The sequence below is a fragment of the Hydra viridissima genome, unplaced genomic scaffold, assembly GCF_058129835.1.
Source record: "Hydra viridissima isolate aposymbiotic clone 2 unplaced genomic scaffold, HvirCarnegie_v1 scaffold_6, whole genome shotgun sequence".
NCBI lineage: Eukaryota > Metazoa > Cnidaria > Hydrozoa > Anthoathecata > Hydridae > Hydra > Hydra viridissima.
In genome coordinates, this window is record NW_028324305.1 from 10,871,003 (window position 1) to 10,885,797 (window position 14,795).

At 28.7% G+C, this 14,795-nt stretch overlaps 2 protein-coding genes across 4 annotated transcripts in view; both read left to right on the forward strand.

Moving 5' to 3' along the window:
- The first annotated feature begins 792 nt into the window (after window positions 1-792).
- Window positions 793-1,824, forward strand: LOC149886989 (uncharacterized). Its single transcript, XM_090091817.1, has 4 exons — window positions 793-1,016; window positions 1,148-1,186; window positions 1,279-1,502; window positions 1,798-1,824. The coding sequence occupies exons 1-4, from the start codon at window positions 875-877 to the stop codon at window positions 1,822-1,824; spliced, it is 432 nt and encodes a 143-aa protein (XP_089947943.1). The 5' UTR covers window positions 793-874.
- A 1,700-nt stretch (window positions 1,825-3,524) lies between these two features.
- The window catches only part of LOC149886990 (NADH-ubiquinone oxidoreductase 75 kDa subunit, mitochondrial-like), a 64,447-nt gene continuing 53,176 nt past the window's right edge, over window positions 3,525-14,795 (forward strand). Inside the window, exons 1-4 of one of the 3 annotated variants that reach the window (XM_090091761.1) lie at window positions 3,525-3,712; window positions 4,117-4,334; window positions 11,863-12,086; window positions 14,006-14,083. In XM_090091761.1, coding sequence (XP_089947887.1) covers window positions 3,649-3,712; window positions 4,117-4,334; window positions 11,863-12,086; window positions 14,006-14,083 — 584 coding nt within the window. In that variant the 5' untranslated portion in view covers window positions 3,525-3,648. The remainder of the gene's footprint in view (window positions 3,713-4,116; window positions 4,335-11,862; window positions 12,087-14,005; window positions 14,084-14,795) is intronic. The other 2 variants (XM_090091762.1, XM_090091763.1) reach the window with 2 other exon arrangements.

Here is a 14,795-nt window from a genome sequence, read left to right on the forward strand (position 1 = left end):
TATTTGAATGCTTAAGACTCCTTAAAACTTGAATGCTTAAAACAGATGGAGTAATTGTGTTTACGTTACATCCGCATAATAAATAATTTTTTAAAATCTTAGCAAGTGGGAGGAAAACAATCAAAAATAACAGCCGTGTAGAAGTACCCGATTAACGGGTAATTTTATTAGCCAATTTCTTTACCCGAAAATCGGGTAATAACATTACCCGTAGAAGTACCCGAAAATCGGGTAATAAAATTACCCGATAATCCGGTATATCGGGTAATAAAACTACCCGATAATTTGGATAATAAAAATACTCGAAATCAGGTAATAAACCCGATCCTCGAACCGAAATTTTCGCGCTATCGGGTATTTTCGTTCTTTTTTTTTTTTTTTTTTTTTTTTTTTTTTTTTTTTTTTTTTTTTTACTGTGCTTTTTTAAATTTAACTTTCTTTCAATTCTTTTAATATCACATTTATTTCTATTTATTAGTTCCACCCAGCCCGTGCAAGTATTAATTTTTAACTAATTTAAAGTTAATACTTACATGGAGTGGGTGGAACTAATACTCCATGTAAGTATTAATTCCACCTACTCCATGTAAGTAATAATTTTTAATTGAATAATTTCAAATGTTTTTAAACTATTTTAGGAAAACATTTGGTGATAGTAACATTTATTTTTTAGGATTGCAACTAGAAAAATTTCATCAGATTTTGAATCTGAAATGGAATTTGAAAATGACATTGATTATTTCCCTCTTGAGAAAAAAAATTAGCTGGGAAAACTCAACTTAGTGCCACAACTCAAATTCTTCCCCCTTTATTTTCTGTACCATTTTCTGTTACGGCGTCAAGTTCACCAACATTGATAACAACTTTACCGATTATGCCTATATCTTATGAAACACCATTTTCATCTATTGACATAGCAGCATTAATGACACCAACCCAGTGTACTCGTTTAGCAAACACGACAACAGGTTCTATGTCAAAGACAGTAACAACGACATCACCAGTTACAAATATTGGTGAGTTACATAATTTAAAAATCTCATAAGGATGCCTACCTTGCATATTTTTTATTGTATTTGATCTCAAGCTTAATCAGTTGTTAGTAATTTGATTTTTATTATTTATGATTTATGGCATTATAGTTCAGTTAACATTGGGAGTGCATTATCTTGCAGTAATATATCTAGTAAGTGATTATTGATTGTTGATTATTTGGCTTTTTTCAGATTAAATGACTATATATGTGATAATGTAAGTAATTATTTACACTTTACCAAGATCAAACAATGCATGGATTGGTGGTACAGTTGCTGAAAGTGTGTGTGGATATTCAGCAAACCCAGACTATCCACAACAACATGCTAAATGCAATGCTTAGTCAAGGGAATAAAATAGTGCAGGCTTCACGTTTACCAGACGGGATAATATTTCCAATGGACACCATGGAAGCTTTTGATGCAATTGAAATGAAGCTAAAAGATATCAATATTGCAAACATACTTGTAAGATAATACTTATGACCTAGATATTACTTTAATGTACAGTTCAATATAAAATAGGAAAGCAATGTAAATGAGTAGAAGCAACTACTTATCTATATTTCTTTCCTATTTTATAATGAACTTTGAGCTTTGTTAATTTTAGCATAATATTTTTAGTCTGTCATATTTTAAGATTGCAATATCAGTATTCTGGTGTTTAGTAAATATCATGTATCATTCATACAAACTGTATATGCATTTTTGCTATTATATAATAAATTTTTAATTTTTATATTGTTTAAAAATACCTTTTTAGATTATCTTAATGTGTTTGATTAAATGATTTGCAGGTTAATTTTCTAGGTATCGGAGGGAGAAAAGTCGACGAAGCTGTTCGCCGTATGATGCAGCAGCTGTTTAACAATAACTTAGCTCTGCAATTTAATGGTCAGCGAGGGCAGTCAAAAAAAGTGTTTAAAGGTACTGAGCTATTTCAAGTGATTTATAGTGAGTATTCATAGTTTTAAATAAATTTTGGTAATATTTCTCTGCTATTTTGCCAGATATGAAACACAATTGAACATTTTTTGCCCATATAGTATAGTATATATATATATATATATATATATATATATATATATATATATATATATATATATATATATATATATATATATATATATATATATATATATATATATATATATATATATATATATATATTGGATCGTGGTTTGAATTGGGCTTAACCTGAATATTTGCTTTTTTTCGATGTTTTTAATAGTATCGAGTGTAATTAATGTTAGAGCACTTCCCAAATTTAAATAAACTAACAAAACTAAGCGTTTCAGAAATAAAATCACTAATAGAACTGTGTTTATATAAATGTCATTTTTTATGGAATGAAGAAATTCACGAACTTGTAGATTCAGGTCATCATAAAATTAAATGTTCATGTAATATAAAATGGGATCAAGTAAAGACTCTAAAAGTAGAACCCAAAAAATTTGAAAGAAAAGTTCGAGAGGCAATCGAAATTCAGTTTAACAAATGCGGACCTAAAAATGGAGGTATGAATTTAGATGACGGTCAGTATGTAAAAACGCAATTCTGGACGCCATATTTTTTATACCTACGTAATGTTAAAGAAGCCCAATTAAAGCGAACTTTAAAGAAGCCATAAAAAAGTGGCGTTGCCGCTTGTTTGTAATTTAATTTAATCAATAATTTGTAATTAAAGCTGAAGATGCTAGTAACAATAATCTAGCGAAAATTTCTTAGATAAAATAAAAAATTAGTATTGCGAGAATTCGTATTTATTGATGTTCATATTATATATATATATATATATATATATTTAACTCAGGTAAATTAGCAAGACATATAATATATTTAAAGTCATAGTTACACTCACCGCAAATTCAAAATCTGAACAAATGCAGTCCAGATTACTCTATAAATGTGTAAAGACACTGAGAACTAGAAAATCCGAAAAAGAACTGGTAGACCTCGGGAGATAAATTGGAAAGATATTATATTAATTCAAAAGAGAAATTGAAATTGAAGATTGATTTCACAAGAACAGTCAATTGAACCTAATGCAAATCAAAGTAGTCATTAAATATTTGGGCTAAAGCGACGAGAATTTGTTTGTCAAAGAATACGTCAAACGGGCAAGATGTGTTCAATGGTTAAACATAGTGGTGAAATTAGCCATAATTTGCTGGCTTTTGAATTAAGAGCAACATTTCTGTTTATTGAACTGTATACCTTATAAGATTTCTGAATACACAATTAGTTTTAGGTTAGATAAATTGTGTTTGGTTACTGAAACGTTACTTAGATAAATTGTGTTTGGTTACTGAAACGTTAAATTTTCGAGGATGCGATTTTATTCTTATATTTAAGATTTTTTTTTTTTATTTTCAATTTTTTTTTAAGATTTAAAATTAAGATTTAATTCTTAAATTTACTTCTTAGCCGCTTTTATAAAAGCGGCTCAGAAGTCATGAAAAACTTCATTAAATTGCTACAAGATCGCTACCGTTAAAATCTTCTTACTTACGATTTTGCTTCTTCAACACCAAAATAATTGTTGTAAGGAAACCAGCGAGGGATATTTGTATCGTATTAAAAAAAGAAAAGAACACCTAAAGTTATATTAAATATGATGCGCCATGGTCGATGTGTCACCAATTTTTGTTCTAGATTATATTTAAATCAAAAGGCTGGTGAGTTGTATAAGTATTAGTAGTGTATTCATATATCAGTAAACATAATCATACAATAAACATAATTATAGATATTGATTATCAGCTGATTAGTAAATAAAACAACTCTAAGTTAAAAAATTTTAAAAAAACATATTAAATTTTTTTTTTTTTATAATCAAGCTACAATGTTATTTTACCCTGAGAAGTTCTGTTTTTTATTGATCAGATGTAAAAAAATTAGCTAAGTTTTCAAAAGTTGATACATGTAAGCGTATATTTTTCAAGTCTACTTGAGTTTTGTAAGCTTATTATCTGTAAAGTCTGAAAAATCTTAAAATTGAAGCCCTTTTTGTACTTTCTTGGACTCTTTCAGTGTATTGAAAAAAGAGATATTTGTTTTAACACCCTAATTGGTGGTTAAGTTTTTTCAGTAGGTCGCTTACTTCACTCTACTGAAAGAAAGCATGAAAAACTTCAAGTCTATGTTGATGATAAACTTGTTTTGGTGGATCCTGGCACAACAGTTATGCAAGCATGTGCAATGGTAGGAGTTGAAATACCACGCTTCTGTTATCATGATAGATTGTCAATTGCCGGGAATTGTCGCATGTGTTTGGTTGAGGTTGAAAAGTCTGCAAAGGTTTTTTTTTTTTTAAGTTTTTTAAAGCTTTTTCTTTACTTAATGCCATTACCTTTAAAATATAACAGTACTGAAAATGTTAAAGTATGATCAAGCTAATAATTAAACAAAAATTATTTTCAGACTTCAGAAGTTTAAGGTAACAAGTTGTTTTAAAATTTTTCAAGTTATTTATGTGTCCTGTTTCTTAAAGTTTCCTGTTTAATGTTTTTAATATTCAGTGTTGCATAAAATGATACTCTTTGAAAACCTTTTAAGCACAATTTTTTTTGAAAACTGAATTTCTACCACTCAACAACTTAACTCACCTTAATACTATTTTACTTTTCTTTTAATATCTCCCAGTAAAAATTTTGTTGCTTTACTTCCCAATAAATATTTCATTATAAAGTTATGTACATTAAAACCCTGTTAACTACATATTAGTCATAAAGTTGTCATTGGTTTAAAGCAGTTTTTAAACATCATGTTAACACAGCCTAATGATTGATTCCTTATGTTTATAAATGCTGTTTCAATTAGAGAAATCTCTAATATAAACATGACTTTAGTCAAAATTTTATTACAGCTACATTACCTCTATGAAGGAAGTCTCATTTATTTAAGAAGGGCTAGCAATTGTATGTAATTAATCCATTTCCAGGCTAATTATACTGGGTAGATTGACAATAAGTATCAAGCGATTAACTTGAACTAATACATAGTTTCAACTTTTCAACAAAATTTGAAATGTTATGCTACCAGCCCTTAGGATTGTTTGTTTAATTGATAGGATGTTTGTGTAAAAATAATTTTACATTTGTTTGATGTTTAGAGGTTGCCCAAGCATGTTATATAGTTATTATATGGCTTAATGCAAAAAAGAAATCAACAAATGAAACTTATTCATGAAACGTTAGAACAAATTTAACACTTTGACCTTGTGGTCAATTCAGATGTTTAGTAATATCAACCATCAAGTAATTAAGTAATAAGTGTTCTTTGGTTGGTATCATTTAGTATAAGTATTTTTTGTTTTTGAAAACTATGAATATGTGTGTTCATTTTTGCTTTGCACTATCAAAATACAAGCTGGGCAACCTCACAACATTGTCAATTTCACTATCATCATTGAGACTTATTCATAAATACTTAGCAATTACTAGAATGCAAATATTTTTTTATCACATAAATAAAAATATCATTTTTATCAAAAATGAATCTTGAAGTTTTATGCACAAATCACTTTTATTCCTCTGACCTAAACCTATTCTAAACCTGAGCTTAAACTGTTATATATAAAATAAAGGTGATACTGCAAGGGTCTAAATGCATAATACCTCTGTAGCAAATATATAGTTTTATTTTATCAATTACAAAAAACTACATTTTTTTCTGTTTTTAATTAAGAACTACTGCATATAAAGTTAATATTTATAATTTATGTGTAGTACACCTGCTCTGCACTGCAAGATAGAGTGTGGTGGTGAAAAAGTTAAAGCTTGAGATCACTATCTTTACCATCTTAATCACTTTCTCTATGATGGCACCACTATGGGTTGCTAAATTGACTTTAGGGTTGTATTAACTTATGGTCTGTGTATCTGCTTAGCTAAATGCTGTAAGATTAAACAAGATAGATGTTTTTCATTGAGTGTGCTATAAATTTTGACAGCTCAAACAATTGACCGTAAAGTAGTTTCCAGTATAAAGACCTGGACCTGTATGATGTATGATTTTCAAACCAAAAAATTATGGTTTAGCTAATTAAAGATAGGAATGATAAATAAAGTTATGAATGCAGATAGGAAAGGAGTAAAATGGGTAATTTATATATAATTTTTTTTTAGAAATTTATCAAAGTACTCATCTAAAGAGGTTTTCATTAACAGTAGCTCAGTAAAAACTTTAGATAAATCTGATAAAGGAAGTGGTCTTTTACAACCTCAAAAAATTGTGTCTACACCTTTCAGCTGATATGAAATTTCTGGTGTTAATGAATTTTTAACAGTCACTTCTCAACTTAATTTAAATAAACTCTAGTAAATTTGATTAAAATTGTAACTGACTAATATACATAAATTAAACATGCTAAACAGTAAGTGATAATATATAAAATGCTAAACCTCAGTGAGTAATAGCAGGAAAATACTGTTTTCTATAGAGACTGTCTAAAATGAATGGACTTTTTGGATTATTTTGAGATCAAAGTAATCAATTTTGATAGCTTTTTTTATTATTTTAAAGCAGATCTTATATTTGCAAGTAGAAGTGAGAAAATTCATTATGGATGAGTGCCTTAAAAATGGTGATGTTCCAATTAATTCACTAGCAAAAAAATATAAATTTCAAAAGAAAACTGTCAGTTGTATCATCAAATTGTGAAGTGAAGGTCACAGGTTGGATAGAAAATCCAATCTTTTAAAAAAAAGTAAACTTAAGACCAACTTAAAAAGTGATCCAGAGGATCAATCCAAATCCTGAGTACTCTGTTCAGAGTATCAAAAAAATACTGGTGTTCAGCAATACAAGAAATCAAAAAGAGATACAACTACAAGGTATGCAAGAAGCAGAAACCACCTATAAGCTCCCAACAGTAGTTTAATGAAATTCAAAAATGAGGTTGAACATTGCTACAAAAAAAACTTCAAGGAAATCAAAATTGGATTATAATAGTTGACAAAACCTACTGCAAACTTGACTGTGTAGTGCTATCAGGCCAGCAATTTTATAAGATCTGGGAAGGAACGGAAGCCTGACATTTTGCTAAAAGCAAAAAATTTTGACAAGAAAGTTATAATTTAGAAAGCATGTTTGTGTGGTTTCAAAATTCAACCATTTTTCACAAATAGAAACATAAACTCTGAAGTTTAAATGAAAGAATGATTAAAAATTAACTTATGCCTATGATCAAAAAGCATGATGATCTGCCTGTCTTCTGACCTCATTTTTCATCTCTCCATTACTTAAGATGTGTAATCAAATTTATTCAATAAAATGGCATAATTTTGTCCCAAAAAACATGAACCCAGCAAGTATACTGTAACTTTTTCCTATTGCAAAATTTTAGACAAGTATGTAATGTGAGCTGTTTAAGAAGAGAAAATTGTGGCAGACATCAATCAATTTTGTTACATTTGAGGGGTGTCAGTCTTTATTGGCTCATTAATGTTTGAAAAAATAAAAAATGACAATAGCACATGGTACTAGCAACAAGTTATGGTGCATTTATTTTATTATAATTTGTATCTGCAAATATAGGTTTTGTTATTAACTTACTATAGACTACTTGAGCATACCTCATCTGAAAAAGATACTGTGGCATATGATATCAAACTACAAGTGCAAGAAAGTTTAAGAAAGATTCTTTTAATTCATATGTGCTGCAAATGGCATTCTATCAGTTTGGAAATTTTTATTAAGCAAAATATACCATATATTCTTACTGATTGATGAATTAGGATTATGGTCAGATGTGCAGAAAGGTGAAGTTGAAGTTGGAACTAATGCTAGCAGAGTCCACAGTCCTGCTGCTGCTATATCATCAGTGTTAGAATTATCTTTTTGTATTGATTTTAGAGACTCAGTCAAATGAGCATTTAAAATATTAACATAAGATATTAATGTAAGTTACCACACTGTTCAGAAAATTTTCTTTCTTAGGCTGTTTTTCATTTGAATATTATAAACATTTTTGACTTTATACCACCAGCCTTGCAAGTTATGTCAACTGCAAATTGATTTTTTTATATACAGTAATTTTTATCAATTTTTTCACCTTTTATATTAACTGCTTTTGAGGTTGACCTGTCAAACCATTCAAATTTTTCATCCATATTACATATATTTACCAATTAGTAATTATTTTGTTCTCTCTTATTCTTAACAAAAGGTTGGTATTTAAAACTTTTTTCTAAGCATTCTAATAATTTCTGGAATATTTTTGTCTTGCCTAATAATGTTAAGTCATTGTGTTGCATAAATCTTAAACACCAAAAACATTCATCAGAAAAATTATCAACTTTCTGCCTTAACAAGTTCTGTTGCTTTTAATGGAATAGATTTTCTTGGTACTATCAAGCTGATATCTTTTTAGAAGGTATCTTTTGTGAGAAATAGTTTTAATGAATTGGAAAACTTTTTAAAATATCTGTTATAATTATCAATTACAATCACAAGTTTCTGTTAAAAAAAGTTATAAATGGGTGAAGTTGATCAACTTTTACACCATAGAATAACAATATCCATCCATCCACAAATAATATTTAGATTGTTTCTTTTTGTTGTTAGTAGTAACTATCTGAACCTGAAGCTGTGAAGAATAATTGGAAGTTTGTTCTAAGTTTAAGCAAGAAGCTCTTCGCGAGCGCATGTACAAATTTCATTTAGAGAATCATTCAGGAGGAAAAAATTCCATGTTTTTGCATTTTAAAGCAGAAAAGATGTCAAAAAGCACCATTTATAGAATAATTCAACATAAAGAGAACAGACTAGGATCAAAAAGGATTAGAAGTAGAAGAAAATTAAAAATAATGGGTACCAAAGGGAAGTAAAAATTAAAAAATATGTTTGATCAATCAGACAAAGTTTCACAAATGCAATCATCCAGATCATTTAAATGTTTTCACTAATATACATGCAAAATACTTAAAAAATATACTATTATAAGAAAAAAGATAAAAGATTGAACTTCCAATGCGATCAGAAGAACAAAAGGCTGAAGCAAGGAAGAGATGTGAAGGATTGTATTGAAATTTCAAAAATTTAAGCTGGATTATTGATAATGAATCTATTAGTTACGTTATCTTATGTTGAGTAATAGTATTAGCAATAGAAACAGCAAGTTCAATACAAGCAATATTAGAGTAGCACCAGAAGATGTAAAATAAAAAAAAAAAGAAGTTTGAAGATCATATAATGGTTTGGTTATACTTCTTGGAAAAGGTTTTTCAAAACCTTATTTTTTCAATAAGGGAATTTCAATGAATTAGTAAAACTACTTAAAGGAATGTATATGCTGATAATAACATATTTTGGCCAGATCAAGCAAGAGCTCATTATGCTAAAAGTGTGATTAACTACTTGAACAAAAATGACACAAATTTTGTTTGTAAAAATGATAATCCTGTAAATGTTGCCCAATAGAAAACTTTTCAGCTATTTTAAAATTAGCAAAGGTACAGGAATAATTGGCAAACAAAAAATGTGAAAGGGCTCTACCAAAAGATAAAGTATTATCTTAATAAATTGGGTATGAACTTAGTACAATTGCTTTTTTCATTAGTCAGTTCAATACTTGATACTGTAAGGCAAAGAGGAGTCATCTATAATAGATAAATGTTTTAGAATAAACTTTAATGAATCTTTTATAAAGCTCTATTTATATTTAATTTTTATCTTAAAATTTGAAAGAGTAATGAGCTTTCAAACTTTGTCCAATTTTTTAGTTGTAACCCTTTAGTTATTTCTGTTTCTGCACTTACACTGCAGGCCAAAAGTTTCCGGACACTTGATATTTTTTATATAAAAAGCTAAAATCGATCCTGTATCATTAAATTAATCAATAATATTATTTATAATACTTAAACTTACTAATTTTAAGTGTTTATGTAAGTTTGAGGTCAGTAATTAGGTATTACTGGCCTCAAACTTACATAAATAAGTTTTTTTTTTTTAATTGCTTATTTTAACTTGATATATAGCGTTAAATTACTCTTAAGAGTTTGGTCTAAAATTATTAAGAATATTTAGTTTTGTTTAGTTTTCATTTGGTATGAATGACGGTTGTATTAAAAAATCTTCAAAAAAATTTTAAAATTTTATAATTCGACTATTTAATTAAAAATATGGGTAAAAAACCTTCTTTAACGGTTGCAAAACTTTCTGAAATAATTACATTACATTAAGAAAGATATTCAGTTCGTAAAATTTGCAAAAAATTACAAGTTGCCAGAAGTACTGTACAAGATACCATCAAACGATGGAAAGAAACAGGCATTTTTGAAGACAAAAAAAGATTTGATAGACCACGAAAGACAACAAAAGCTGAAGATAATAGTATAATATTGATGAGTAAAAGAAATCGAAGACTCACGGCCCCAGAAATAACTTCAGGCTTTAATAGGAGTCATTCAAAATCTATTTCATTAACCACTACGAAACGACGTCTTAGACAAGCAGGACTTTCTGGTCGTATAGTGGTCAGGAAACCGTTGCTACGGATTGGAAATAAAAAGAAAAGGTTACAATGGGCTATAGACCACCAAAGTTGGAGAGAAGAAGACTGGGGAAAAGTACTATGGACCGACAAGTCCAAATTTGAACTGTTGGGGCAAAGACGTTGAATTTGCATCAGAAGAACAACAAAAGAAAAAATGATCCCAGAGTGTTTAGTGCCGAAAATCAAGCATGGTGGTGGGCAGTTATGGTATGGGGATGTTTTTCTTCAGCTGGTGTAGGTGACCTAGTTAAAATTTAGGGTTTTATGAAAAAAGAACAATATAAAATAATTCTAGAAAACAATGCTATACCTTCTAGCTTAAGAACTATTGGTCGTGGTTTTGTTTTTAAGGACAATGACCCTAAACACACCTCAAAATTACATAAGAACTTTATAAAGGAACAAGAGGATAATGGTGTTCTTAAAAACATGACCTGGCCAGCCCAATCACCAGATTTGAACCCAATAGAGTTACTGTGGGAAGAATAGGACAGAAAGGTCAGACAAAAATGCCCAACATCCAAAGAGCACCTGTGGCAAGTATTAGAAGAATCCTGGTTATCAATTACACCCGAAATAATAAATAAATTAATAAATAGGATGCTACGGATCGCAAAAAAAGTGATAAAAACTCGTGGGTTATTTTTTGACGAAAAGACAGTGTAATAAGAATAGTGTTCTTAGTATTTTTTTTATTTCATTTTTTGGCTTTTTTTTTTCTTAAATAGTAACTATATGTATCTTTTAAAAAATAAATATGATATTTGAATTTTATTGAAATAATTATGGGAGTTTGAATTAAAAAATTAAACAAAATCCAAGTGTCCGGAAACTTTTGGCCTGCAGTGTAAATTGCTTGCTGCATTTGCTTCAAAACTTGTAGACAATGGATTAATTTTTAACATCAGTTTTGTATTATTCTGAAAGTTGTATAACCAACAAAACTTGCTAAGTTTTTAAAGTTTGAACATTAATGATAAAAAAACAGTTTATATTATTACAAGTTACATTAAAATTGGTTGCAAACGATTGTGAGAGACCACATCCTGGAACTGGATTGATCTAAAAATTTTACTGAGTTATTGTTTCAAAATTTAAATTATATCATCAACTGATGTTTCAGCCATGAAACATCAGTTGATGATATAATTTAAAATTTTACATGAATGTCAATCAGCATGACTATGAAGTGTAAAAAATTGAAATGGTAGTTTATATTTATAACTAAAGTAAATAAAACAATTATATTAGAGAAGAGATCTATATATAACATATCCACTTTATACTTTTCTTTTTTTAATCAATTTGTATTGGTTTAATATTTTTTAGCCTGTTGCTGCATGTGCTATGCCAGTGATGAATGGATGGAAAATCAAAACTGATTCACTTTTAACTCGTAAAGCCAGAGAAGGAGTTATGGAATTTATTCTTATAAATCATCCACTTGACTGCCCTATTTGTGATCAAGGAGGAGAGTGTGACTTGCAAGATCAATCTATAGCATTTGGAAATGATCGTAGTAGATTTATAGATGTCAAGTTTGAAGGAAAAACGTAAGTTAGTTTTATTGTAAATAAAACAATAAAAAAGAAAATAGTAAATTAGTTATTTGTAAGAATAGAGTATCAAAAATAAAATGCATATTCCAGCATTTTTTTAGAAGAATATATATATTGTTTAAAATGCTTTTAATTAAGCAAGTGCATTCTGCACCAGCGGGAAGACTCATTTTTACTGCACTGGTAAAGGGTTTTACTTTTACACAAATTTATCCAGAGCTTTGGTAAAGAATTTTAGTTTTTAATGTTTCTAATGAATTTTAAATTTACTCAAAGATAATGGTAAAATTGCATAAAAGCAGTAATTATTGGTTGTTCCGACAAACTGTTGGAATAACCAATAATTACTTAAATTTGTGATAATTTTGATAAAAATAACTAAAGCAGCTACTATAAGGTAACTTTATGATAAAATGTGCAAAAACCAGTATTTCAGAGTAAAATGCAATAATTTTGATCAAAGAAGTATTTAAATATTTAATACATCAATATTTCTTGAGGTTCATGTATTTACTATTTATGAACTATCTGCTATTAAAAAATTGTCATTTGTATCTTTTTTAACATTTATAATTCCACTATTTTCTTTCAAACCCTACCACCATCTATCTTTTTACAAGATGCAAAATACAGATAATTAAAATAAAGAGGAGAAACTTCAAGAAAAGAAAGATGCTCAACCAGAGGCTGATAAGTCCAGTACCATAAGAGGATTTTTTGGGCTTATTTATAAAAACAAAAGGGTTGATACCCCCATGGTGCATCATCAAGTTGCCAAACAAAATTAAACAACTTTACTGAAACCATAAATTGGCACCCACAAAGTGCACTGCAGTCGGATCTTAACAACATACCTGGCACTGGTCCTCTAAAACCAAGACTCAAACACAATCAAACTAAAACTAAAAAAGGGGTGCACCTAAAAAGGCTTCTCTAACTCAGATACCGCAAACCTCAAGCTGGTCCTGAACCTAAAGAGTAACAACAGCTACAGCTAGACACTCAAGAGAGTCAAGGGACTCCAGCTCATCAAGAAGGAAATGAAGGGACTCAAAGTGAAGACCAAACTAAAGTCTCTCATTATTGATTCCAATAATACTCCAATAATACAAAGTAGTAGTAGTAGTAGTAGCAGTAGCAGTAGCAGTAGCAGTAGCAGTAGCAGCAGTAGCAATAGCAGTAGTAGCAGTAGCACCAGCACTAGCACTAGCACTAGCACTAGCAAAAGAGCAAAATTAAGTGATGTGACGAAATCAAATGGGAAGGGGAAGAGGAATGAGAAAAAAAAAAGGACAGAGCATCTGAGGTTGCAAATCTTTTATTACAGTCAGATGATGAATTATCTGATGATTAATTTTGTATCAATATCTTGTTTGTTTAAAAATTCAAATATCAAATTAAAAAATTATTTAATATTTTGGTAATCAGTAAGAAAAATGGTAAATAGTGATATAAATACTTAATAATGATAAAAGCAATAAATTTGTGTATTATGCTTTGTTATACAACATTACTGCAGTAATGATGCTAATTTACCATTTCCAGTTTAAAGGTTTTTTATCCACAAATTTACCACAGGCTACAGCAAATGTTTCTAATTTTTTGTAGATTTACAAAAATGTCTGTAAAAGATTTAAGGTTTATGCATTTTTGTTCACTTTTACCTCGCTGTGGTAACACCAATTCTTCCTTATTATAGCTTGGAATAATGATAATAAATGCCTTCAGTAATTGTTTGTTTATATGTGTATTTAAGTGTTTTATATGTGTGTTACAATATTGTTTTTTTGTTCTCATGCTAAAGTGTTAGTTGTTGTTGAAAAATATTTAGCATATCTTGCTAAATAAAGCAATACTTTAATCATTTATTACACTTAAATATACTTAAATTTTCTATAATTTTCTATTTCTAGAGCAATTGAAGATAAGAATATTGGTCCACTTGTAAAAACCATAATGACAAGATGTATCCAATGCACAAGATGTATCCGGTATAATTTTCATATTAGTAAACTGTTTTACTTGTTTTGAATAGTATAAAATGCAAATACCCAAAAACATCATCTCTAGTGAAAATCAGAGTTAAAGTTACAGGTAGATTACTTTACAAAATTAAAATAAAAACGTTTTTTAATACAATTAGTTTATATATTTGCTTTAAATTATGGTATTTTTAATTAAAAAGAAAAATATAGTATCAATTATAACTGGCTGAATGTTTTAATGTGTTTGTTAAAAGTATTTTAAAAGGAAATCATAAGATTGCACAAGAGATTACCAAGAAGTAATCAGTGTGCAGAATATATAATCAAAGTGATGCAGGAACTGCAGCTGTTTGCAGAACACAAACTGCAACTTCAATTTCTTCTTTGAACTGCAAATTTGATTTCTTTTCAACAATAAGCAGTAGAACGCTAAAACATTTGCTAGTTCTTTTTTTGTTTGTACAATAATATGCAAAAATTGATTATTCTTTTCTAATTTGGTCTGACTTTTTCTAAAAAAATATTGAAAATAAACAAAATAATTATTTTGTTTACATATATATATTTATGTATATTTACATATTTTGTTTACATATACAGGAATGTAAGGTTGTAAAAAAGTTTTTACTCTAGTGATCACATTTATTTGCAAATTCAGGTAATCTTTTTTCAATTACTGAATCTTATCTGGAAAAACAGGCAAGAGATCTTAGCTGAA

What these genes read in the sequence shown, in the direction of transcription:
- LOC149886989 (XM_090091817.1), top strand. Translation starts at nt 875, where the DNA reads ATGCCTATATCTTATGAAACACCATTTTCATCTATTGACATAGCAGCA. An exon ending in ATCACCAGTTACAAATATTG is followed by an intron (nt 1,017 to 1,147) that starts GTGAGTTACATA and finishes ATTATAGTTCAG; the next exon opens with TTAACATTGGGAGTGCATTA. An exon ending in ATCTTGCAGTAATATATCTA is followed by an intron (nt 1,187 to 1,278) that starts GTAAGTGATTAT and finishes CACTTTACCAAG; the next exon opens with ATCAAACAATGCATGGATTG.